The following is a 26,257-nucleotide window of genomic DNA, read 5'->3' as shown; positions in this document are numbered from 1 at the left end:
GAACTTATGTGAGACATGAATGTTTGGTAGTGTCATACTCAACCATTAAAATCATTGTTTCAAAAAGTTGTCAAATTTACATATAAGGTTAAGGGAATTTTCGCAAAAATCATCACTTTCATTAGCTCATGAATATAAGAAAGGGAAGCAACATTCATGGTTTAGAAATGTTCCATCAATAAATGATAATGCGAACTTTTTACGAGATGAGTCATTCCGATCAATGTTACCCCGCTGATCAATGATACCCCGGATTACGGTAACACGAGCACATAAAATCAATATTTTTCGAATTATGAATTTAGTGGCTTAAGTGTCCGGTACTGGGGGATCTCCCCCTAACTAAAAATGGGTAAATATTTTGACACAAGTTTGTTCAACAAAATTATAGCCAATATGTTGTAAGTAGAGCGGTTCCACGCCGTTCCGCAAACCCGATTATTTTTGTATTTTTTGGATCGCCTGAAAATTTGCATACAGATTCTTTATGACCAAAATGCCATTATGCACTTTCAGACCGCCATTTTGAACCTCGCCTTATTTTTGAGAAGGGCGTATCGGAAAATGCATGGCAAATCTTTAAAAAACTGTAACTCGAAAACGGTTTGTCCGATCGATTTGAGATTTTCTACAAAGTTGTAGGTATTGCTTAGGACTATATGGAGAAAAATATGCACGGTAAAAAAAGTTACAGATTATTTTTTATTTCAAAAACAAAATTTTAAAATCGATTTTCTCCAGAAACGCAGTTTTGATTTTTTTTTTTGGATATGTTTTAGGGGACAACTTATGTGATTTATTGCACAATGTTTCAAAATGTAAGAATTATGGACAAAAAAGTTACGATTTAAAAAAAAATACAGATTTTGAAAACAAATCGAAATAGAGGAAAACAATAATTTTTTAAGTGATTAAATAAAAAAAGAAAAATAGGCCCTTTTCAAGCATATTTCGTGTTTCTCCATTCCAGAAAAAAAAATATTTTGATTGAGCTTCCAAAATGGCACGTAAGAAATCTCAAACCCCCGCTCCCCCCATAACCCCTTACCTAATTAATGGACAGCCCCTTGAGAATCTTGGATAAATTACACTGTTCGACAAAAAATTTTTTTTGGCTGGATCAGGGACGTGGTTATATGGGTCTTGAAGTGCAAGAAAAGTGTAGAAAGAGGACGTTTTCAAATGATTTGCAGCACCCCTGGGTTAGTTTTTGACAAAGTTTGAAAATTTTGCATTTTTCATCAAAAAAAGCGTAATAAGCAAAATATCAATATATTTTCAAATTCAATTATTCAACCATTGAATTAGCCAAATCAATATATTTTAGCCCTAGATCGCTTCAGGGAAACGTGCACCATTTCAGAAGAATATTGGCATCATTTTTATATATGAATTTGGAATGTTAACGATCATTAAACAAGCATACGAGGATGTGCACCATATGCACTACTACTTATTTTTCTATTCCACACATCTGGTTCATTATATAACAATTATTATAGGTTCAAGAAGACGCTTGATTATGATTTATTTTTTTGCTCCATTTTATAAAGCAATGAGCAATGCAATCCAGTAACATTTGAGTTCAACAAGGATACGACTACGGAAAATTGATGTGTCTGTGATGTGATGTGATGTGAATATATGGGCTGGTTGGTCTAATAAACTCTCAGCAGAAATACAAAATTTATATAGGTTGGACACTGACATGTAAGTGGTCTTACATGCGCTAGTCGGTTTATCAGGAGACTGTAAAAAAATGTGATAACATTGTTATTTGCAATTTCTAAATATTTCGATAGGTACTCATTAATAATTGTTTACTTATCGTGACATTCATTTTCCTCGGAATATCCCTAGGAAAATTACAGAATAACATAAATTAGCAACAAATAATTTAGTAATCATCATTATCACATTTTTTGCGAAAGCCGCTCAGGCAGGCATGAGCTCTTTTTGATTCAGTCTGTGCACAATACTAATCATTTGTGAAAATTGATTTAGTGGTAACATGCCTGCTTCTTACTTGTAAGATGAAAAAAAATCTGGTTAAACCATTTCCGATATTTTTTTATTTTTCGGTTCTAAATTTCACATGTTTTTTGGCAATTTTAATCAAACTTTCAGTTTTGAGATTCGGAATGAATTTCACAAATAATTGCGATATATTCAAAATGAGTAAAACACTTGTTTTTCTATGTCTTCTTGTTTAAAGAAAGAAATTACGTTTAAAAATAGAAATTACGTGAAGTTTCGCAAAATTGTTTATCACAAATGTATGGATAAATTGTTTCTTCACTTAATTGAAAAGCATTTTTACTCGTTTCGAGGATATGGGAATGGGGGCTCATAAATGGACACGTTTGTCCTTATATGGGAGACGAGTTTAAAATTAACCTTAATGGTCGACTTCTTTATGTTTCCAATATGCTTACAACTAAACCCATTTGAAGAAAACATCCCATTGAACAAGAAACTAACGCTCCATTTGAAAGTTTGATTAAAATTGCTGAAAAATATGTAAAATGTAGAACCAACAAAAAAAAATCGGAAATGGTTTAACCAGAAATTGTATCATCTTACAAGTAAGAAGTAGGCATGTTACCACTAAATCAGTTTTCACAAATGATTAGTATTGTGCGCAAAACTGAATCAAAAAGATCTCATGCCTGCCTGAGTGGCTGTCAAATGTTGTCACAAAAAATGTGGAAATGTTGATTACTGAATTATTGGTTGCTATTTTACGTTAGTCTGTAATTTCTAGGGATATTCTGATAACAAATGGACCTCACGATAGGTAATCTATTCTTAATGAGTACCTTTAAAAATCTTTGGAAATCGCAAATAACATTATTATGACATTTTTCACAGACTTCACCATCGGCTCCTGATAAACTGACTAGCTCATGTAAGACCACTTACATGTCAGTGTCCAACCTAATTTTTTATTACTGCCAAGAGTTTAGTAGACCAACCAGCCCATATAAACATAACAGACACATCAATTTTCCGTATTCGTATGCTTGTTGAAATCAAATGTTACTGGATTGCATTGCTCATTGTTTCATAAAATGGAGCAAAAAATTAAATCCTAATCAAGCGTCTTATTGAACCTATAATAATTATTATATAATGAACCAGATGTGTGGAATAGAAAAATAAGTAGTTTTTATATGGTGCACATCCTCGTATGCTTGTTTAATGATCGTTAACATTTCAAATTCATATATAAAAATGATGCCAATATTCTTCTGAAATGGTGCATGTTTCCCTGAAGCGATATAGGGCTAAAAAATATTGATTTGACTAATTCAATGGTTGAATAATTTAATTTGAAAATATATTGATATTTTGCTTATTACGCTTTTTTTGATGCAAAATGCAAAATTTTCAAACTTTGTCAAAAACTAATCCAGGGGTGCTGCAAACCATTTGAAAACGGCCTCTTTCTACACTTTTCTTGCACTTCAAGACCCATATAACCGCGTCCCTGATCCAGCCAAAAAATTTTTTTTGTCGAACAGTGTTATGGACGTCCCCCAAATTATGGACGTCTTTTTTGATGACCTCTAGAGCCATTATTATTTGAGAGAAAAAAAAACTATTAATTGAACTTTAACACTTCACTTTTGCAAAAAAAAAACTAAAATCACTAGTAAGGCGAGCAAATACCTTTAACCTCTAATATGTTGTTTTTCTTGACAGGTCTATTTCGTCTGCGACTTACAGACTTCTTCAGAGTCGAGCATTCATTACACTCTAATAATCCCTCCCCCAAACTAAATAAAAAAGTGTACCATTACCAAATAATTATTTGACCACAAATTGCACCAGCGCGATAAGAAATGTTTTACAAAATCGCATCTTTTGATCAAAAAAACATACACCTCTGATTTTTTTCATATTTTGTGTAAAACTAGCTTAGCTTTCCAATGATGCAGAAATTTTTGAAATCTGTGTTTGCGAACACCATGAAAAATTAATTTTCCGATAAAATCCAATATGGCCGCAAAATATTTTTATTTTTGCAAAAAAAAGCTCCTATGTTTTCTCTTCCCAAAACCATGTTATTGTGAAGGGATTATTGAATAAATTTCTGAGTTATAGCAGTTTGAGAGAGCCAAGGGGTTATAACGTTACCAAGGGGTCCATCAATTTGACCAACCGAATGCAGTTTCTTTACTTACTCGACAGGAGTTTTCGAATGAGCATAAATTTGAACATTTTGAAAGACCAATTGTAAATAGTGGGTCGGTTTCAGTGAGAATGTCTCAACTAATAGTTTGTCACTTACACCCCTTTACTTATAACCCCCTCCATTCCGAGTGTAATTCCTGAAGGAATTCAAGAGGGAATCTGTGAACGATTATGTTGGGAACTTTTGGTGTTTTACTTAGAGGAATCTTAAAAAAAATAGTAAAGAAATCCTTGCAAAAATCCCGTTTTGCAAATAATTACCATTAACCATAACATATAATTTTTAGGAAATTCGTCAGAAAGTCGAAATTATGATCTTAGCGGCACTGAACAACGGGTGCGCCAATATGGTGGTATTCATTGGGCCAAATAACCTTTATTTTTTCGTTAGAACGAATAACGGTTGTGTGGGATGGCCCGCTCCCTATACTTACCGGCAGTATCCATAAATTATTTTGCTTTCACATTTCATATTCAAGAACACTCGTTAAAGTTTAAAACACTTCATTTATTTACACTTGCACTATGTCTTGAAATCCTGGCTCGTTATAATACTTGAAACTCTCTACACAGAGATTGACTAAGTTTGTAAAAATCTACATATGCACAACTGACATCGTAAAAGAAAAAAAAAACTTCCTCCAAAAATCAACTCTAAAACAGGTCAAAATCTTGCATACTGAAAACATCTATCAACTAAGGCGAGTTTCTCCTGAATTTGTTCTCATTCAGCATTGGCTACGTATATGAAAGTGGGCGTAGACATCGTTGCGATTGTTCATGTTTGTTCTTATACTTTTACTATACACTGTTTTAGTGAAATCACTTTTATCTATTCGAAATTACGTTTGCTCCTCTGTCTCCCGCGATATGGTTTCTCAGAATGTGAGTTTTTTTTTAGATTGCAGTTCTACTTGTCTCCTTACGTCTCCTCGATGTACTGGTTCTGTTTGAAATACTTTCTAGGATCCTGTAAAAACTTGTCCAGCAGTTTATCACAGTTTGAATTGCTCGGCAGGGTCAACGAGTCCTCCACCGTCCGAATGAAGTTCGAGTGGATATCCGTTCGAAAGGCGTACTCTTCGATGGTGGTGTAGAGTAAGTTGAAAATTGGTTGAACATAGGAATGAAAATATCCGCGGTTCCCGTGGATAATCTTGACGCCATCCGGAGCATCACAAACGCTCATGTACATACAGTGATCCGCTCGGTAGTTCCAATCACACGGGAATATGTACAACCTATCCGGATGGTGGTGGAACAGAATATTGATGATGTCCTGATCTCCCCATACCAACTTCAATCGGTACTCTTTGTAGATAGGCATTATGTGCTCCTCCCACTTGAAGTCCCTCATTCGGGTGAGATTCATTAACATGACACCGGAGTTCACCCCCAGATCGCCATAGTAAGGATGGCGTGCGAACCGGTTGTACCAACCGGCATTTTTGTCCTCATGTTCCGGCGCCATACCGGCAAACTGAGACGCGTTGAAATTGCGGAACATAGACCACAATTCTTGGACCGGGGACAAGAAAATCGTGTCCGAATCGACATACAGAACTGAATCGATGTGTGGTAAAAGCGACTGAAAACAGAGGATATTAAATTTCTAAATTAATCAACTCATTACGTGTAGTAAAGATGGATATATTATGAGTGAAATTATGAAAAAAAATCCACGTGCTCAGATGGGATTCGAACTCACGACTCTCGTATGCTAGACCAGTGCTTTGCTAACTAAGCTACCGAGCCATTTGGTGAACAAGTAACTCAGAAGGTTACAAGTTTCAACTTCAGTCCAGATAGCCGTAGCGGTAAACGCGCAGCTATTCAGCATGAACAAGCTCAGGGTCATGGGTTCGAATCCCACCGGTCGAGGATCTTTTCGGGTTGGAAATTTTCTCGACTTTCCATGACATAGAGTATCTTCGTACCTGCCACACGATATACACATGCAAAAATGTTCATAGGCATAGTAAGCTGTCAGTGAATAACTGTGGAAGTGCTTATAAGCACACTAAGCTGAGAAGCAGGCTCTGTCCCAGTGGGGACGTAACGCCAGAAAGAAGAAGAAGTTTCAACTTAAACTGTTGAAACACTAAATAAATCGAACTCGATCTGCGCGCGTGTGTAGTATATGGAATTAAGAAATACAACTAGATCGTGTGTCAGAGCTCATTAAGCGCTATTGTGAACGAATGGAGAGATTGGACATGTGTAAAACGCAAGTGTTTTGGTGTAAAATACGTGAATTTACTTATGAAGCCTTTTCCCCTCATGGAAATCCTGGCGATGTCTATGAATAAATTCAAAAATTTGATGATAATTACCGGTAGAAAAAGACGCTGCGCCGCACAAGGTTTGAACAGCTTCTTCCATTCATCCTTGTTCGCTTCCGGGAATGTTAGGGAATGTATTTCGTAGGTGAAGATATTGTCGTTGATTTCCTGCCAATCGTCCAGCTTTTCCACGAAATTTTGCTTCAACTGCTCTTCGGCAACGACGATGAATCTGAGCGGTGCTTGATTTCGATTGAACATAATGGCCGACTTAATCATGTTCAGTGCTTCGTTATGTCGCTCGCCGCAAGCGACCACCACTATGGCTATTTCCGTCCCATTGGCCAGGGAACGATGACTGCGAAAGAAAAGAGTATTCATTAGCCTTCCATTGACCTTTTGTCTATGTTCTGGGATCAATATGACTCTAGAGTAGGCCTGTTCATATTTGAAAAATGGCTGGAAATCTTCAGGTCAAGCAGTATTCTAAATTCTCATACTAAGAACAATGTTTGGTCAAATTTTCAGCTCATTTGATAGAGATTTCCCTATGCTTCAAGTTAAAAATGTGCTTTATGCTTATTTTAAGGTTTGAAAAATCATAACTCAAAACTCATAAATCAAAATCTCATGCTATTACCACCTATTGAAAGCTAATTCTATTCTGTTAAAGTTTGTCGAACACGCCAATAAGATTAAATTAATTTTAGACATTGTTTGATCAAGATTTGTTCCCCACAGTACCTAAAAATTACGGTTTTTAGAATATGTATGGTTTAAAAAACACACATTAGCATTATTTTTTCAGGCCCTAGTCAACGGGAAACAAACATAATAAATCTATGAAACCATTAACATGTAAGGTTTTAGGAAATAAATTACAAAAAATGCCCAAAGATCGAACAACCCATCCCAACCTGATGATATTCAACCCCTCTACCGGCTGCTCCATTTTTTACCGCTAAAAAAAAATTCAAATCGCGATAACTTTTTTGTTTCTCTAATATGTGTAGACTTAGAAGTCGAGTATAGTACACGACACTGAAGACGGCCTTTCAGTTGAGGTTGAAATACGCGTATCTGTCAAAGGATACAAACTCTAGTGGAATTAAATGGTATAGTACTAAATTCGGTTTTCATCTACTTATAGGTATTCTACTAAACAGCTCGAAGATTTATTGTCTGAAATTAACGATATAAGGTTTTTTAGAATTTTCAAGATCTTTATTTGTCCAGAGTGGTATCAGAAACATAAAAGCTCATTACTCAAAGACGGCTGGACCAAATTGCTAAATTTTTTCACAACACACTCGCATCAATATATCATTCCGATGAGTGAATAGGTATCCGAATACGATAAAAATTCTGTAGCTGTTATGGCTACGTGTCGATCCCCCAAGGAATTTTGGAATATCTCTGCATCCAGATGACCAATTGCGGCAAAACTACCCGTTGACAGTGTGTACAACATAAATAATCAAAATTCAGTACATGAGGTCAAGGGTGACTATGATCGATATGGTAGGAAATTTGCCAATAGCTTGCCCTGGATTTTCCGGGAATCAAAATTTATCTTGCAACGCGTAATACCTACACAGCCGTGAATCGCAAGTCAGTCCCATCTGTAAAAAGTAGGCATTGAGAAAATGAGCTTTGAAGTTTTCAAGCTCGATTTCCATACGATTATTCAAAAAATTCCAGAGGATTGGAGCATGTTTTCATTACGATATCTTTCAGAGAAAAATATAAAGATGGTCAAAGCGAGGTTCATTTTTGTGTTACACGGTGCGGAAATCTGGAGTGGGACTGAGATGCGGTTACTTTTTATTATCGGACAATTTGACTTGCTGTTTTTTTCCATATTTTTCGGAACAAATCATATTATCTCATTAATACAGCTGAAAGAGCATTGGAAGATATGTTGAAAACTGAACTCAACTCAATTTTGACGAAAATGCAGATGGAACTGACTTGCGATTCACGGCAGTATACATATTCGAAAACTAGAAGAGTTTTTTGAGAATGGTGCAAAAATATCAAGAATCAAAAAAGTTATCGCGATTTTAATATTTTTCAAGCGGTAAAAAATCTCGTTAATAAAGATAGAAAGAAAGAAATGAAGCTGCCGGTAGAGGGGTTAAATCGTGCTTGACTCATGTACTGTCGAATGATTGAATATTAATTAATTGAACAAGTTAGCATTGCTTTTTCTTTCCTAGTGGTGATTGTTTTGATCGTATTTCACTGACTGTTCAGAACCTGAGACGAGACTCGCGAAGAGGAAAAAAAGCAACGTCATATGCAGCCCAGATTTCGCTGTCAGATGCAGCCAGTTGATTTTGTGGGCGAATATGTGGAGAGTATTGGAATCATTCATAAAACAAATTAATTCAGCGAATATTCCATTTGATTTGCGCTGACGAAACTAAATCGAAACAAGCAAAACATTTGTTATTGCAATGTGTACTGCGTTTGCGGATATGAAATTTAACTTGAAAAGGTTTTCTGAACTTGGAACGATGCAATCGCAATTCATCTTTGCCATTGAGTTCATGTAAAAGCTTGAACATCTTGCTCACAAATTTGTGTAAACACAGAATCGAAGAAGAAAATCTTAGCAACCGTAGAAAAAGAAGACCGACTTCGCGAGTCTCGTCTCAGTTCAGAACCATTTGAAAACAATCATTATTATCGACTGAGAAAAAGCAGTGCTAACGTGTTCATTTTTGACATTCCTTGAAGCACATGGTGATGATCTTGGCTTAAAGCGGATTTACGAATGTGCTTCCTAATTACCTATTTTTACAATTTATTTTCGTATGATAAAAGTTATTTTTAAACGGGATTGAGTTTTAGAAATGCATAGTCATCATGTTCTGGAAATTCAAAATCCGAAATTTTCATACAGGTTTGTTTTTCAGGGAGAACACTCCCCAAAAATAGTGATTTCCAAGAGCCTTGGGGCACAAACCTCAACCAAACTATGTTTAAACTTGCTGCAATCATAAAATCTTGTTCGACAAAAGTTCGTAGAATTGAATAAACTACTATGTAGAGGTATTAGGTTTTAGTTTTAGCCTTAAGCTTAAGTAGCCCGTCATTCGTTTTTGCAACAATGATGACTTTTCAGCTTACATTTCAAGGTTTATATTGGATTGAAAAAGTATCATTGTACGCGCTAAAAAGTAAAATACGTACAAATTTCAATGACGGCCTACTTCGCCCTAACGTTCAACGCTCCGTCATCGTAATCATCGTCATCATGGAAATATCAAAAGCAGATTTTTTGTTCAAAACTAAAAATTATTCGATGGAAATGTGTTCACTGTAGAATAGAATACAGTGAACACATTTTCCTGTGATTTTTTATACTTTCGAACGAAAAAAACTGCTTTTCAAAATTCCGAAATCAATAACGGACCCTGCCCCCTTAATTTGGTAGATGCGGTAGCTTTCTGTTCAACCGTAGAACGGAATGTTCACTCTAGGACTCTAGGACCTTAAAACAGTGTATTATGTTCTTGAGAAAACTCCAACGAATAATCCTAACAATTCGTCAATGACTTTCCCTTGAATTAGTGTTAAAGATTTGCTCGAGAATCGTTTCTGAAAGGTCGTTCAGATATCCCCAAAAGATTTCACCAGAGACAGTGGAGATCTTCAAGCTAAAGAAATTTTCAAGGATATTGTTAGGAACCTACCATCCCCTTTGGCGGCATTTGTGAATATTTTAAGACGCTTAAGATGGGTAAATCGAAAATATGTCAAGAATTTTTATGCATACTTTGAGAAAATACCTTACCCTTAATTTACAATAAATACAATATTGAATCACACTAATTCTGTTGAGTTTCAATCAACTCTCTTTAAAATTATTTGATCCTCGGTCTCGGTTTCCCCTCTACCAGGACCAATAATCAGACGGATTAGGCAATGGCGTCCACATTGTAAGGGAACGTAAAAGCTCTCTGCTATCAACTTGTCGAATGGTCGGACAAAAGGAGTATCCCTAGCAGAAAAGTAGAAAAAAAAAAGTTGGCACCCCTCGAATTCCGCCAGCTCATGAGTTAAGTATTTCGCGATCGCGGGCGCACCAGACGCCATTATTTTGTATTTTTCGCAATCGTATCAAATAAATATGTAAAACAGATAAAATGTGTTTGGTTGTTACATAAATGGTCCTTCGACGACGAATATATGCGAAGTGGACAACAGTTTATGAGAGAAGGCTGAGAAATGAAAGTTTTTGCTGACGGTGGAGTAATGGCCGACAGGATCGACGCTGCGAGGCCTGTCGATCTGGTTCTGCTGCACAAGATTCTGTATTGTGATGACACGACGCTGAATTGGATAAGGAGGAGAGTACTGCGGTTCGAAGGCTTTGATTTTGAACGACGATCTCCTTAGTTTGAGGTTAGGATGCGAATCATCGAAGATGCAGAACCAGAACATGTACAAACTACGTGTGAAATATTGGATGTTCCAATCGGAGATGCGGCTTGTTCGAAACAAAATGTTGCAGTAGCCATCATGGAGCGACTTTTTTCGATGACCGATGAAGCCAAGAATGTGTTGGAGAAAGAGCCATCGCGAACGCTGACGCCGCCACCAATGTCGTTGATGGCACAAACTACGGAGTACGGATTTTCGATGCAATCTTAGCGACCAGGAGGCGACCAGAGAGGCGTTTCGATTACAAGAAGTGTATCTTCTTCTAAAAGTGTTCAAGTAACAGTGATGAAGGCAAAACTGGAAACGGAAAGAAAATAAGCGCAGCTGGAAGAGCAAGAAGCAAAAACCAGAATGGAGAGGCAGCAGAAGCTACTTAAAGCTGAACTGGAGTTGAAAATTGCGGAAGCAGAGCTGAATGAAGAATTGGTTGAGCAGCGGGATGTAGATCCTTGTTTGATAGTTCACGATGCTGACCCCCTAGATCGTGTACAGCAGTGGATACAGAACTTACAACTGAAATCCAGTTCCACTTCCTCACAAGAGTCGATTTCACAACAGCTCAGGGCAAGCTCAACGCCCCTGCTGAAGTCGAGCTTTCAACCAAGGGATCTCGTGATAAACGAGCAACCACCAATTCTATCCAGTTCAACCGGAACAGCTAATGTGCAGCGAGACCACGGAGAGCAACTTGGAGATGTCAACGCCGAAATGTTACAAATCACCAAATCTATGCAACGCATGCTAGCACGAAGCGCGGATAGCAACAACCTACCAGTCTTTGATGGAAATGTTCGTGAATGGCAGTTGTTCATGAACCAATACCGTTTGTCTACAGAAGCGGGAGAATATTCAGGAATCGAGAATGTAGTGCGGCTCAACAAATGTCTAGTCGGAAAGGCCCGTGAAGCTGTTCTCCATATGCTGATGTCGTCCGTAGACGGTGAGGAAATAATAAAGGCACTTTAACTACGCTTCGGTAGACCAGAACTGCTCCTTCGTGCTTTAATCGACGAAGTCAAGTATTTTCCAGTGGTGTCTGACTGGTCGACATTCATCGAGTTCGATGGTGTAGTTCGGAACCTAGCTGCAGGGGTGAAAAGTTTGAAACAGCACATCTACAACCCAGAACTTTTGGGAATGCTTCTTCAAAAGCTGCCGCAGTACCAAGTGATGATGTGGGGTCGTCATATTACGGAGTGCGGTATTCACGATCCGACTGTATTGGATTTTGCAGCGTGGGTGGAGCAAACTGGAAAATACGCTTCATCCATAAATTGCACATTAACTGCTGGTGGGTTTTTTGACGCATCTCAACACGGACAATCGAACGTAAGAAGCGACACTAGAAAAGGCGAATCAAAAAAGTGTGGGGTTTGCCACAAAGAAGTTCATGATGTGACAATGTGTGATGCGTTCAAGTCCGCTGATCCAAAGCGTAGATTCCAAACCGCGATTGATTTGAAACTATGCTTTTGTTGTTTGCGTACTCACATTGGACGGTGTGACAAACGGCAAAAGTGTCCAGTGGAAGGGTGCACTCGGTATCATCATGCGTTGTTGCATAAGGCCGAAATAGCAACAGCAGCGACACCCCTCTCTATTCCGCAAAATAAACCCAGCGTTAATGTAATGAAAACCGATCATCGAGTCTTCACCCAAGCGTTGTTGAAGATATTGTCGGTAAAGATTCGCGGCCCCAAAGGTGTAATTGAGATACCCACCCTGATCGATGAGGGATCGAATATGACGATTTTGGATGCAGGTGTTGCCAAGATCCTAGGAATATCTGGAAGCAACAAACGACTTTGTTTCACATTGATGAGTGGATTGAAACAGGTGGATGAAAACTCAGAAGACGTTCAAATCGAAGTTGGTGAAAACCAGGCGGATAAACCATTCTTCAACCTTACCGGAGTTAGGACAGTTTGGAAGCTTAATCTGGCTGGTCAAAAAGCAAACGTAGCAGAACTATTGTCGCGATATCCATATGTCAACAGAGCTGATTTGAAGTGCTTGAATGGGGAATCTCCATTATTGCTGATTGGACAACCTCATATCAACGTTATCAAGACGACTGAAGTCTATCAATCTGATGCCACTGCCCCAGCTATTTCGAAATGCCCTTTGGGGTGGGTAGTGCACGGACCAGTGATGGTAAATACGAGTGAAGAGTATTCTGGTACTGTTAATCTCTGCTGTGATGCTGATGAGAATCTACATGACCTGGTGAGATCGTATATTATGCTAGAGAGCATGGGAGTTGTGATCAGCAAACCGGATCGACAGCGTTCAGAGGATGATAGACGTGCTTTGGCAGTCATGGAACACTCTACTCATTTCGTGGATGGACAGTTCGTTGTGAGTCTACCCTACAAGAACTCAACTCCGTTCCCAGAGAGCAGGAAGATGGCTTTATCTCGTTTAAAGTGTACTGAACGTAAAATTGCCAAGATGGGAATTGGTGATAAATATGCTGAGATAATGCAAGGCTATCTGGAGAAGAAGTATGCTGTTCCTGTTACAGACGAAGAGCTTAAAGTTTCGAGAGATAATCTTTGGTATCTGCCACATTTTCCTGTCGAGAACTTGATGAAGCCAGGCAAAATTCGAATTGTATTTGACGCTGCTGCGAAGTCAAATGGCATGTGCTTGAACGACGTGCTCATCACCGGACCGGATCTTCTAAAGGAGTGGATCTAAAGGAGAGGATCTTGCAAGGAGTGATTCTACGGTTCCGCCGGGGAAAAATTGGATTCGTTGGTGACATTAAAGAAATGTTTAATCGGATCTGGATCTCCGAAGCAGACAGTTGGTCGCAATGTTTTGTTTATCGAAGCAGTCCCAGTGAGCCCGTGGAAACTTTTCGGATGAAAGCAATGATTTTTGGCGCTAATTCATCTCCATTTATCGCTCACTACATAAAGAATCACAACGCACAGCTCCATGCCGATGAATACCCTGATGCTAGCAATGCTATCGTGCATGATCATTATGTTGATGATTTTTTGGGAAGCGAAGATGACGAGTTGAAGGCTGCGGAATTAATCCAGGACGTAATCCAAGTACATAAAGCCGGTGGGTTCGAAATTCGAAATTTTCGGTGCAGCACGAAAGAGGTTTTGAACACCATACCACTTAACCTGCAAGCAGACACGTCCAGTTCAGATATTAGTGACGGAGTGCATCGAGTTCTTGGTTTACTATGGAATGGACCAATGCATGAGTTCACCAATTTGACGTTTGAGCGGTGCCGAATTCACTGGTTTCCATGGTCACATAAATAACATGGCACCGCTAAAACGTCAAATAGTGAACTCGTGCATTGGTCCATAGTGAGAGCGACTGCTTCACTTTCTCCTCCAACTTCTGCAAGATTGATTCAGCTATAATCACAGGCAAGCGCGTACCAACCAAACGTGAAGTTTTGTCTGTGGTGATGTCAATTTTCGACCCACTTGGATTCGTCACCCCAATGACGATTAGGGGAAGGATTTTAATTCAACAAATCTGGCGCAGTGGTATTGGATGGGATGACCAGCTGGAGGATGGAGCTAGGAAAAAGTGGTTGAAATGGTTGAGCAATCTTTCGACAATCACAGATGTTCGCGTCACCCGTTGTTACAGTGCTAATCTTCGTAGTTGTGATCAGGTCGAACTGCATGTGTTTTGTGACGCAAGCACCATGGCAATGAATGCAGTAGCCTACTTGAGAGTTGTGAAAGCCGAAAAAATTGATGTTTCCTTTGTCGCTTCAAGAGGAAGAGTTGCTCCAGTACGTTTTATGTCAATTCCAAAACTAGAATTGCAAGCTGCCTTACTGGGTTACCGCCTCTCTTTGATGATCAAAGAAGAGATGGGCGTTCAAGTGCACAAGACTGTGTACTGGACTGATAGTCGCACGGTGTTGTGTTGGCTGAAAACGAAGAAAGCATTGAAAACATTTGTTGCAAATAAAGTTGGAGAAATTTTGGAACAGTCGTCCCCAGACGATTGGCTTTATGTCACCACTCTGGAAAGGCTAAAATATTAACGTCCCATAAAAAAATATAAAATTTCCATAAAAAATGCAAAATTTGCCAGTAAAGAAACAAGGGTAAAATCAACAGAAAAGTTAAAAATTTCCATAAAAAAAATAAAGAAGTGCATAGAAAAAACAAAATTTTCCATAAATAAAAAAATTTTGAGCAATAAATAGATTCAAAAAGGCAGTAGAATCGACAATAATCTCACTAAAAAATATCGAATTTTCCATTTAAAAACCTCAAAATGTCCCTATTTTCTTCACAAAAAGCAATAAACAATTATAAATTTTCCACAAAAAAAGCCAAAATTTGCAATAAATAAATAATAATTCGCCCACAATAAATCAAAAATTTCCATTCAAAAAATCAAAGATAGCAATAGCAGTAAATGCAAAGTTACAATAAACAAACCCAACTGAGCAATTCAAAATGACAATCAATACATGAAAATGTTGTAGAAAATTCCAATATTTAAGTTAAACTTTCCATAAAAATAACGTAATTTTCCAATAATGAGTAATAATGTGTGTAATGGATTTCATAAATTTTCAGTCAAACTGAAGCATTGTTTTCACAATTGAAGCTAATTAGTCGTCGTAGATATAGTAATTGCATTTTAGAGTTCGATAATTAATTACGTAAGAATTTAGGGGAGAGGAGAGTGGGGAGATTGGCCAGGTTTGAAAAAAAAAAATTGCTTGCCATATAGAATAAATTAATGTTTCATGCAAAAAATCATACATGGAGGGGAGGCGAGGCTTCGAAAAATCACAAAAAAATGTTTTTTAATACACCCCATCGTTAGGCGCTACAATTTTAATTATTTCGGCAAAGTTGAAATAAAACATGAAGTGGGTGATGAGGTACAAAAGTAGCGTTACAGCATGCTTAACCATATTTGTAGTACTGAGACAACCCACTAGATCTAAAAATGAACCTATTAGAAGATACTTTAAAAAGCGTTATGTTTGTATGCAAATAAAAAAAAAATATTTAGGAAAAAACTCATCAATCGAAGTATACACATTTCTGCAACTGCTGTGGGCAGTTACATTACTGATGCTTAGTTTGTAAACACCAGTTTCCTGGCTGGTGGGGCATGAGAGCATAAGCTTCTACCATCAATGTAGTTGGACATAACCCAAGCAGTGACATAAGTGTTCCTAATATTGGAAGATAAGATATCCCATGTTCCATGTTTCATTTCAACTTTGCCGAAATAAGTAAAATTGTAGCGCCTAACGATCCACAGTGGCCGCATCCCATACAAATGCTGGCCAAAAGTACAATTATCACTCAAAACGTTCAAAAATGCTAATTATTTGACAAAACATTATTTTTAGACGTAATTTGATAGAAATTGTCGCTGAAACAGAAAATTGATATTTTCAGTACATTTGACAGAATTAGTTTAAAATAGCTAATTTTTAAAATTTAATCAATGTAATCCGTATTCAGATCAAAATCAAATGAAACGTCATCATGTCGATGCCAATTTGAAGTTAAATATCGTAGGCAAGCTCGAGGTGGTTTTTGAATCCATTCGGAAGCTTATAATGGTAAAAAAATGCGATATTCATAACAAGTTTGATGGTCTTATGGGCTGATTTGCAGTGTAACTAAAAATATTTTTACTTATCTTGGCGCAAAAAAGCGCAAGTGAAGCCATAGTACATCGAATACTATGGAACATTTGCCACACATTGAGGGGTAAATGATCATTTTAGAGCGTTTCCCAGATAACTTGCACTACCTTTGAAAAAATGTCTTATTTTTGAAGGAGCTCCATGTTATACACTTCTTGACAATGTCAAATGGTAAACATGTCAAATATGGTTTGAAATATCTTCAAAGTAAAGCCTAAGGTATATTCTTTCGAATGAGACCGGTTGAGAAAGATTTGGTCATGATTTAGTACATAAACTGCAATTTATATAGAACAATCTTCACGATATTTTAAAAACTTAAAAGGATCAATTTCAGCTGACATCTCTCCAGGTCACATGCTGTGAAAAATCGAAATATTCACCGATCAATCTGAAACTTTGGGGAGTTGTTATTCAATACTGAAGAAATCAAGGAAAAATATTCGGGAAGGAATTTGCAAACTTCATTTTTTTGATTTTTGGCCAGCTTTGGGCCACTGTGCGATCGGGTGTATTAAAAAACATTTTTTTGTTATTTTTCGAAACCTCGCCTCCCCTCCATGTATGATTTTTTGTATGAAACATTATTTTTTTCTATATGGCAAAAAATATTTTTTCAAACCCGGCCAATCTCCCCGCTCTCCCCTCCCCTAAATTCTTACGTAATTAATTATCGAACTCTAAAATGCAATTTCTACATCTACATACAGTATTGGACAAAACATTTGCAACTTTTTCGATTTTCCATACAAAATGACCAACTTTGGTAAGTTATATCTCAGTTATTTATGGACCGATTCGAATGAAACTTTTACAGAACATCAGATGTAACTTGAATTTTAACATATATTTTTGAATAATTTTTCCAATCACGAGTTTATAAGTAATAACGATTTGACTAAAGTATAATTTTCGACGAAAAATCAAAACTTTTTATCTCAAAATCTGATAGCCTTACACAAAAACTGTCTTCAGCAAACTTATTCATTTCGTCAAAATCTACAACTTTGCTGAACATACGATGAAGCTATTCCTTCAATATGTTAAGTTATGTCAATTATGAAAAATCGTCAAAAAATTCACTTTAGTATAACCGTTACTGCTTTTCAACTTGTGATTGGAAAAATCACTCAAAAATATATGTTAAAGTTCAAGTTATGTCTGATATTCTGTGAAAATTTCATTCAAATCGGACCATTAATAACTGAGACATAGTTTATCAAAGTTGGTCATTTTGTATGGAAAATCGAAAAAGTTGCAAATGTTTTGTCCAATACTGTATGTACGACGACTAACTAGCTCCAATTGTGAAAACAATGCTTCAGTTTGACTGAAAATTTATGAAATCCATTACGTTATTTTTATGGAAAGTTTAACTTAAATATTGGAATTTTCTACAACATTTTCATGTATTGATTGTCATTTTGAATTGCTCAGTTGGGTTTGTTTATTGCAACTTTGCATTTACTGCTATTGCTATCTTTGTTTTTTTTAATGGATATTTTTGATTTATTAAGGGCGAATTATTATTTATTTATTGCAAATTTTGGCTTATTTTGTGGATAATTTATAATTATTTATTGCTTTTTGTGAAGAAAATAGGGACATATTGAGGTTTTTAAATGGAAAATTCGATATATTTTAGTGAGATTATTGTCGATTCTACTGCACTTTTGAATCTATTTATTGCTCAAAATTTTTTTATTTATGGAAAATTTTGTTTTTTCTATGCACTTCTTTATTTTTTTATGGAAATTTTTAACTTTTCTGTTGATTTTACCCTTGTTTCTTTACTGGCAAATTTTGCATTTTTTATGGAAATTTTATATTTTTTTATGGATCGATTAATTGTCTGCCACTCTGGAAAACGTTGCTGATGAGGGAACACGAGATGCGGAAGAGCTGGATATTTCTACGACTGGAAGGTGGTTCACCGGACCGAATATGCTGAAGCAAAATGTCACCGATTGGTCAACGATGTTTGCAAATGACCATGCATTCGAAGCCGATATCGATGAATTTTGTTCCGAAACACCAGTTGTGAACACAGTGATGGAAAGTGAGTCAATTCTACCCGACGTAAACCGGTTTAGTCAATGGAGAAGATTAATCCGATCGACGGTTTATGTACGTAAGTTCATTGATATGTGCAAGCGTAAATCGAGTATCAAGCAAATTCAACCGTGTGAAGAACAGAAAGCTATTTGTCTATGGCTGAAAGCAGTGCAGAATGAACAATTCCCTGAAGATTACACTGTTTTGATGAATCGCCGTGAATTGAAGCCGTCAAGTAAGCTGAAATCGTTAGCACCTTTTTTGGACAATGAAGGAATAATGCGTGTCGGAGGGAGACTGAACAAGGCAAACGTGGAACCAGGTGTAAAGAATCCAATCATACTTGGAGCATCGGGGAGATTTGTATCTTTGCTTGTTCAGAATTATCATCAAGAAGCTCATCATCATGGGCGTGAACTCGTATTGAACGAAATCAGGCAAACCTATTGGATAATAGGCTTACGAAGTTTGCTGCGAAAAGTTGTTTTCGGATGTCAGTATTGTCGTGTCAGAAAGCCCAAGCAGGTTACGCCAATCATGGGACAACTTCCGGAATGCCGTTTAGATATGTATAAGCTTCCTTTTACGCATACCGGAATGGATTTTTTTGGGCCCTTCGATGTTACGGTTGGACGACGTAGAGAAAAACGGTACGGAGTGGTTTTTACTTGTATGACGACTAGAGCCGTCCACGTTGAAGTGGCCCACTCGTTGACTGCAGATTCGTGTATAATGTCCATTCGACAAATGATGGCGCGACGCAGGAAACCGGATTTCATCTACTCTGATAACGGCACAAATTTGCGCGGTGCTGATAGAGAGTTAAAAGAAGCACTCAACCAACTGAGCTTTGGAGACATCGAGCGTGAAGTGTTGACAAGAGGCATACAGTGGATGTTCAACCCCCCAGCTGCGAGTCATATGGGTGGATCATGGGAAAGGGTTATTAGGAGCATCAGGACATCTCTAAGAAAAACATTGAAGGAGCGAGCACCGAGGCAAGAAGTCTTGGAAACGTTACTAGTAGAAGCTGAACACCTCGTCAATAGTCGTCCTTTGACTTATGTATCATCTGATGTCAATGACTGTGAAGCGCTAACCCCTAATCATTTTTTGATTGGAGCATCGAGTAATGTTCAGTCACCAGGAGCATTCAGCCAAAGCGATCTCGATTGAGGAAAGCAGTGGAGGATGGCGCAAAAACTCATCGACAATTTCTGGAAACGATGGATGAAAGAGTATATGCCGACTCTGATTCCGAGACAAAAATGGCGACAATCCATTGGAGAGGTAAGAGAAGGTGATGTCGTATACGTATCGGATATGATAAACGAACGTGGCAAGTGGCCCCTGGCAATTGTGGAGAGGTGTTGGACAGGTGATGACAACATAGTAAGAGTTGCTGAAGTCAGAACCCACTCCGGAGTTTATCGCCGACCATGCATCAAGTTGAAGAAGATCTGTTTGGAAGGAGACATTCGTGATGACAAACCAGTGTCACACCAGGGGGCGCAATGTAAGGGAACGTAAAAGCTCTCTGCTATCAACTTGTCGAATGGTCGGACAAAAGGAGTATCCCTAGCAGAAAAGTAGAAAAAAAAAGTTGGCACCCCTCGAATTCCGCCAGCTCATGAGTTAAGTATTTCGCGATCGCGGGCGCACCAGACGCCATTATTTTGTATTTTTCGCAATCGTATCAAATAAATATGTAAAACAGATAAAATGTGTTTGGTTGTTACATAAACACATGAACACTGTTTTTATTAGTATTGTGACCATGGGGCAGGACACTAGATCCAGTATTAAAATATTAATATTTATTAATGATATTAATATTGATATTGAGAAGATTATCAAGTATGCATGGAGTTTAGCTGTTTGCCTGTTGCCGGAGTTGTCAAGGCAAATTGATTATTTATATGAAAAAAAACAAGTTGTGTTTATCGTCAGATAGTCTGAGCTAAATATATGAGAAATCCGTCCGATGCAACATAGACCACACTTTTTGATGCCAACATCCATCTGGTAGTCTGGCTAGAAGGAGATTGGCACCTGTACGATGCATTCAGCGAAGCTCCATTGTCATCAATGCCCCACATCTTTCTTCGATTTCCGGGCCATTCCGCAACTCGATTTCGATGCAATTTGTCTCGTATGGTATGTCAGATCGGCAAGACATACAATCCAGGGTTGGGAAAAAATCTGAAATTCACTCTACAGTAGCCAAGCAAAGCCAATCACAGTCAGCGAAGCCAGTGAAACTCACGTCCATCGCTGCTGTAGGCAAAATGGCTCGAAAATAGCAAAACACCCGTTGCTAAGGGCAACCCAGAATTACTGTAGAAAAATGTTCTATTTCCCGCTGCATTTCCCGCATTTAGAGCCTTCAATGACACTCATGATTTAGAAAATTCGTGCACCCAACATAGGCTACTTGATGAGATTCACGTGATTTTCGCGAAAATTCAAGCCTACTACTATTACCATTCCCAGCACTGATACAATCCACAATCCCTAGCCTCTTGTTTATAAACCCCCACCATTGACTTAAATTCAAGATACTTCTGTCAGATATCTTTAGAAAAATCGTAGGTAACTCGATGATATCATAAAAATAATATATATTAATCTGTATTAACGGATATTAATACCAATATTAATGAGTGTCTTACCCCATGATTGTGACGTGGTAGTTTTTAAAAAGTACCCATATTCTGAGAAAAGAAAGCATTGTGAAAATCAGCAACTCCAACAGAATTTGTTTGAAATAGTAGTGTAGTAGGTAGTGTCATTACTAATACTGTCCAGTCGAAATGATTTTGAATAATTTGTCACTTAAGTGTCCTTTTTAATCATGCTATTGTGATTACTCCTGTCTTTTACGTAAGATTAGAGTCTTAAATGTCAATTGTCGTAAGTCTCAACAATATTAGGCTGTTTAGTAGTAGTTCTAATTAATTTCGTTATACTTGTAGTTGAAAGTATTTATTGGTCATTACATTCAAATGTCCTCAAAGAAATGAGTCACTTTCTTCTCTGTTCAACAATTTCTTGAAATTAGCTGTGGTGGGTGTCGTAAATTCCGGTCTGAGCAGCACAAGAAAACACCGAAAACACATCCGTTTTTACGCAAATTCGTCAGAAGTGCAGACGGAATCTACTGATGACGCCGTTAGGATCAACGAGAAAAATGTTCTAGAATGCTTTACCATAGATTTTCAGAGAGAGTAGAGGAGAGGGTGAATGTAGGGAATATCCATAAATGGGTTAATTATATGTCATTTTAGTGTTTATTCTTGGCGTGTGCAGAAAAATGAAATAGTTTATTATTCATTAGAGCCATCATATTTCGATAAGTGTGTAAAAAAAAGCTCAGCTTGAAAAGCTCACTGCAATAGCATTAGCTTCTGCTGAGTCAGTTTTGAAACGAATTTGCGTAAAAACGGATGTGTTTTCGGTGTTTTCTTGTGCTGCTCAGACCGGAATTTACGACAATGTTGTCTTCAGAGGATTCCGTCTGCACTTCTTGACAGCTCGACAAAATTCCTTCTTCCATTCAACAGCGCCTACTTGGTTGATTCCTATCTACCACATCTCCCTTTGTTGAAAATCAAAATGGCTTTGACAGTGATCAATTCCATTTTTTTTTCTAATTCACCTTATCTTTGCTTCTATAATATCAATTTTGGTGACATTATTCAGTTTTTCAGGTCCTGTAAGAATACTCAAAATAATTAACGATGGCTGTTTAGAATAATCCCCGACTGCGATACCCCATAATTTCATAGTTTTGCCACACGATGTATGAATTACAACTGTAGTTCTAGTTACTCATCAAATCTCAATTTCTTCCGGTACTTGGATTTAGGAAGTTCTATGAATCTTCGACATGTGTAGCTGGCTGAATATGACACAATGTTGCTCCATTAAATATCATCAATATGACACAATGTTGCTCCATTAAATATCATCTCATCTTTTGTTGTAACTTGAGAATTTTATCCTTGATCGTAATTTAAAATTAATGTCGTAATGTAAATTAAGGTCCTGAAAAACAATAATTAAATGAACATTCAATGTGCCTTCTCTGGACCAATGTGTGATTGGCGAGTTGTCCGTTTCTTCGTCTTAACCTTAAGGAAGGACTATGTTTCCTATTGCCTTCTCCGAGTCAACACGTTGCCAGCGTGTTGCTCGTTAAGGTCTTTGCCTCTTACTTGCCTTCTCCGGACCAACGCATTTTCACGTTGTCCGTTAAGGTCTTTGATTCATTTTTGCCTTCTTCGAGCCAACGGTGGCACGTTGCTCGTCAGGACTTTCTATAATACGTGCCTTCTCCGAACTAACGCAACTTCACGTTGTCCATTAAGGTCTTTGACTTATTCTTGCCTTCTTCGAGCCAACGCGTTGGCGACGCGTTGCTCGTCAGGACTTAGTAATAAACGGATAATTCGTTGTCCGTTAGAGACTTTTAGTTGCCTGGGGATTTCTTCCATCTCTCCAGAGAACTCAAAATGGAATGTACTCTCTGCTTTTGTCATCCTCCTTCAGTTCATTTGACCCAGCGAAACGATTTTCAAACATTACTTTTTACATCATATGCTGGAACTTTAGCTCAACTAAACTTCAGAAATGGATTTACCGATTCTCCACAAAAGCGTCAAGATTTTCTTCTGCGACTCATCTCGGTAAATTGACATCAGGTCGCATTGATAAACCAGACATATTTTGGTACAATTGGGAAGTCTAGAAAAGGCGTGGGAAAAGACTCAACTAGACTGTCTAGAAGGACAATGCACATACACCAAATATACTTATCTTTGCACATGGAAGCGACTAGTTATATATCAGCTACGGACGTAGGTATCATTCCGAATGTACGCATTCATCCGATAGCCACACCATGTATCCGTCGATCTCGGAGTGATTATTGGTCCCGGAGTTCACATCCGCGAATCGGTTGTTCTTGAGAACTCTGCCATCAATGGTTACACTTTGTCTGTGGTTACACACTCGTTGCATATAATATCGAGGGCATTCCTAACGATCTGGACCCGAACAAATTGTTCGTTAAGATGGAGAATCCGCCGCTGTCAAACAACGCGCTTGAATCCGTCGATCACGATCCCGGGCTGTTCAGTGAGTGTCCCCTCGGAAATGGTGCTGCTCATTGTGGTTGCACTACCTTTACTTTTTTCATTATTTGGATGCTCTTGTTGATGCATTTTGTAGCCAAATTAAATCGGTTGTGATTTGCATCCCATTTTCGTCGCCAATATGTGGTGGGTTCTTCAGAGGATTCCGTCTGCACTTATTGACAGCTCGACAAAATTCCTTCTTCCATTCAACAGCACTTGGTTGATTCCTATCTACCACATTAGCAATAATCGATCTCAGTGTCTTACTTTCCATAGTCATTATTATAGTGAATATCCAAAAGTTGAATCGCTTTAGGCTTCTATTACAGTCTCCTACAAGATTTACTATTTGGTGGCAAATGCAATGCTTCACAACGCCTACTTTCTACTCATAAATTTTGCGAAAATGAAGCTCGAATTAGATTTTTTATACCGTTGTTACAAAAGAGGTATGCCTTATTATGGCAATGTAAAAACCATATAAAATAAGATAGTCGCCACGTATTACTGCTCAGTTAATCAACTAGTCATTTTCCTCAGAGTAATATTCCCTACGTCGTATATGATAACGATATGTCTAGCTAGCTAATAGTAAGAATGGCTACGGAACATTCAGGTTAGCAAAAGGCAAACTGATCGTCACCAATAGTATTAATGTCCACTTCGAATAGATTAATTATTTGAAATGGGCATCAATGCTATCAACTACGCAAATTATCCGTTGGATCACATCCGAGATATTAGTGCGTCTATGCCATATAAATTATGACGCGGCTGTAAGCAAAAATGCCAAAACGTGATACCACCACACCAGGTTACGCCTTTGGTTTCCATCATATGGGCTAATGGATTATGCCCTCCCATCGCGGCAAGATCGCATAAACAAGGGGAGGGAAAGATTTCACTGCATGGATTCTCACACTAATACCTATTACAAAAGCAGTTCCTTTCAAGACCTTTTTCAAAATTTCGACAAATAATTCGATACTCTGTCTGAAGAATGTACGATTTCGGTGGTCAAAACTAAACTCACTTTCAAAATCGCGCTAAATTTGCATATTTGTAACAATTCTGTTAATTGTAATCCAAATCTAAGTTACATTGCTCGCTTTATTTATGATCTCGCGCTAAAAGCCATTGATAAATGAAGTTTGTGGCTTATTTCTGAACAAACGAATGGATTTAGACGTTTAACGGTGCTTGATTGAAGAGAAAATATCTTCTAATGGTGATAATTTTGATCTTGGTACATTCATTTGCTTAAATACTACCTACACTCTCGGTTACTAATGGCTTTTAGGGGGAGATCATACGTTATGCGAGATTTATGACGATTTTAAAGCAATTTAAGCTGACTTCTGGTAATAAGAACCCGGTAATAACCCGGAACATCAATCAAAAATGATATCAAGAAAATTTCTTCCAGTCCATTCAAAAACATCGGAAATATTTTTCTGGGAAACACTAAACTGTGACTCCTTGGTCCCAATATATGTAAATCCAGCCCTGCCTAGAATCCGACATACCTTTTTCGACCCAAGCTGAATCCGCTAAAGCTTGAATTGACTCCCAGACTGATTCCGTTGAACAATCCATTATTCACCCGCAGGATGTAATACCAAATAAGCAGGAAGGAAGTCAGCACCAGAACGGCCAGTAATCTGTAAACTTTCATGATTCCTACTGGAGAATGGGTATTTGTTGTTGCAACGATTGCCGCCTATTTTAGCTCCTCATCATTAAATGTTCAACATCCTGAAATGAGCATTATTTGATAAGCTTCCTGCCAATATCCAACAAAACCGGAACCTTGATCTTACCATAATTGCACACTTTCAGTTCCCGAGTATGGCACAACCAGAGCGATGATGTTTCTCTTCCAGCCAATCTGTTAATCCGCTCTTCAGACAGCACGGACCGTCTAACAGCTATTTATTGTAAATTTTGCACCCTATCGGACGCGACGATTTTTAATCGTCGCCGGTGAAACCGTCGCCAAAATCGTCGCCAGCCAAGCAAACCGCTGTGAATTGACGTTACACCAGTCTTACCAACACAATGGCAAATCACTTCCTTTGATTTGTTTTCTGGCATTTGTCATTTCCCCAGTCTTGCCAACACAAAAGCAAAGCACCTCCTTTGATTGGTTTGCTGGCGATGATTTTTTTCAGTCTGTTCGAAAGTTGGCGGCGCGTTTTGTTGTGAATGAAACAGACAATACGTGATAAGAATTGCAAATGTTTATGCAAATTTCCCCCAAAAAAAGCTATCACCACTTTCTCGACTTTTGGTTCGCACAATAATCCAAAAACTAGTTTTCCTCCGATTCCGATCCTCCCTCACACAGCGAAAAAATACCCATCGATATGCTTCCGAATCTGTCAACGGCGAACGACGGATGACATCAATCAGTCGGGTTTTGACGTTTACAACAATAAACAAAGCACTTAACGAAACTAGGGGTT

At 37.9% G+C, this 26,257-nt stretch overlaps 1 protein-coding gene across 1 annotated transcript; it reads right to left on the bottom strand.

Annotated features, from left to right (window-relative positions):
* Positions 1-4,684: 4,684 nt before the first annotated feature.
* On the bottom strand, positions 4,685-25,727 carry LOC5567113 (glucoside xylosyltransferase 1). The gene is made up of 4 exons (XM_021845162.1): positions 25,613-25,727; positions 25,319-25,547; positions 6,531-6,837; positions 4,685-5,785 (listed from the first exon to the last, which is right to left on the bottom strand). The coding sequence occupies exons 2-4, from the start codon at positions 25,465-25,467 to the stop codon at positions 5,120-5,122; spliced, it is 1,122 nt and encodes a 373-aa protein (XP_021700854.1). The 5' UTR covers positions 25,468-25,547; positions 25,613-25,727; the 3' UTR covers positions 4,685-5,119.
* Between the last annotated feature and the right edge of the window lie 530 nt (positions 25,728-26,257).

This window comes from Aedes aegypti, chromosome 2, assembly GCF_002204515.2.
Source record: "Aedes aegypti strain LVP_AGWG chromosome 2, AaegL5.0 Primary Assembly, whole genome shotgun sequence".
Lineage (NCBI taxonomy): Eukaryota > Metazoa > Arthropoda > Insecta > Diptera > Culicidae > Aedes > Aedes aegypti.
The sequence above is the reverse complement of the archived record's forward strand: the minus strand, read 5'-3'. Positions and strand labels throughout refer to the sequence as shown.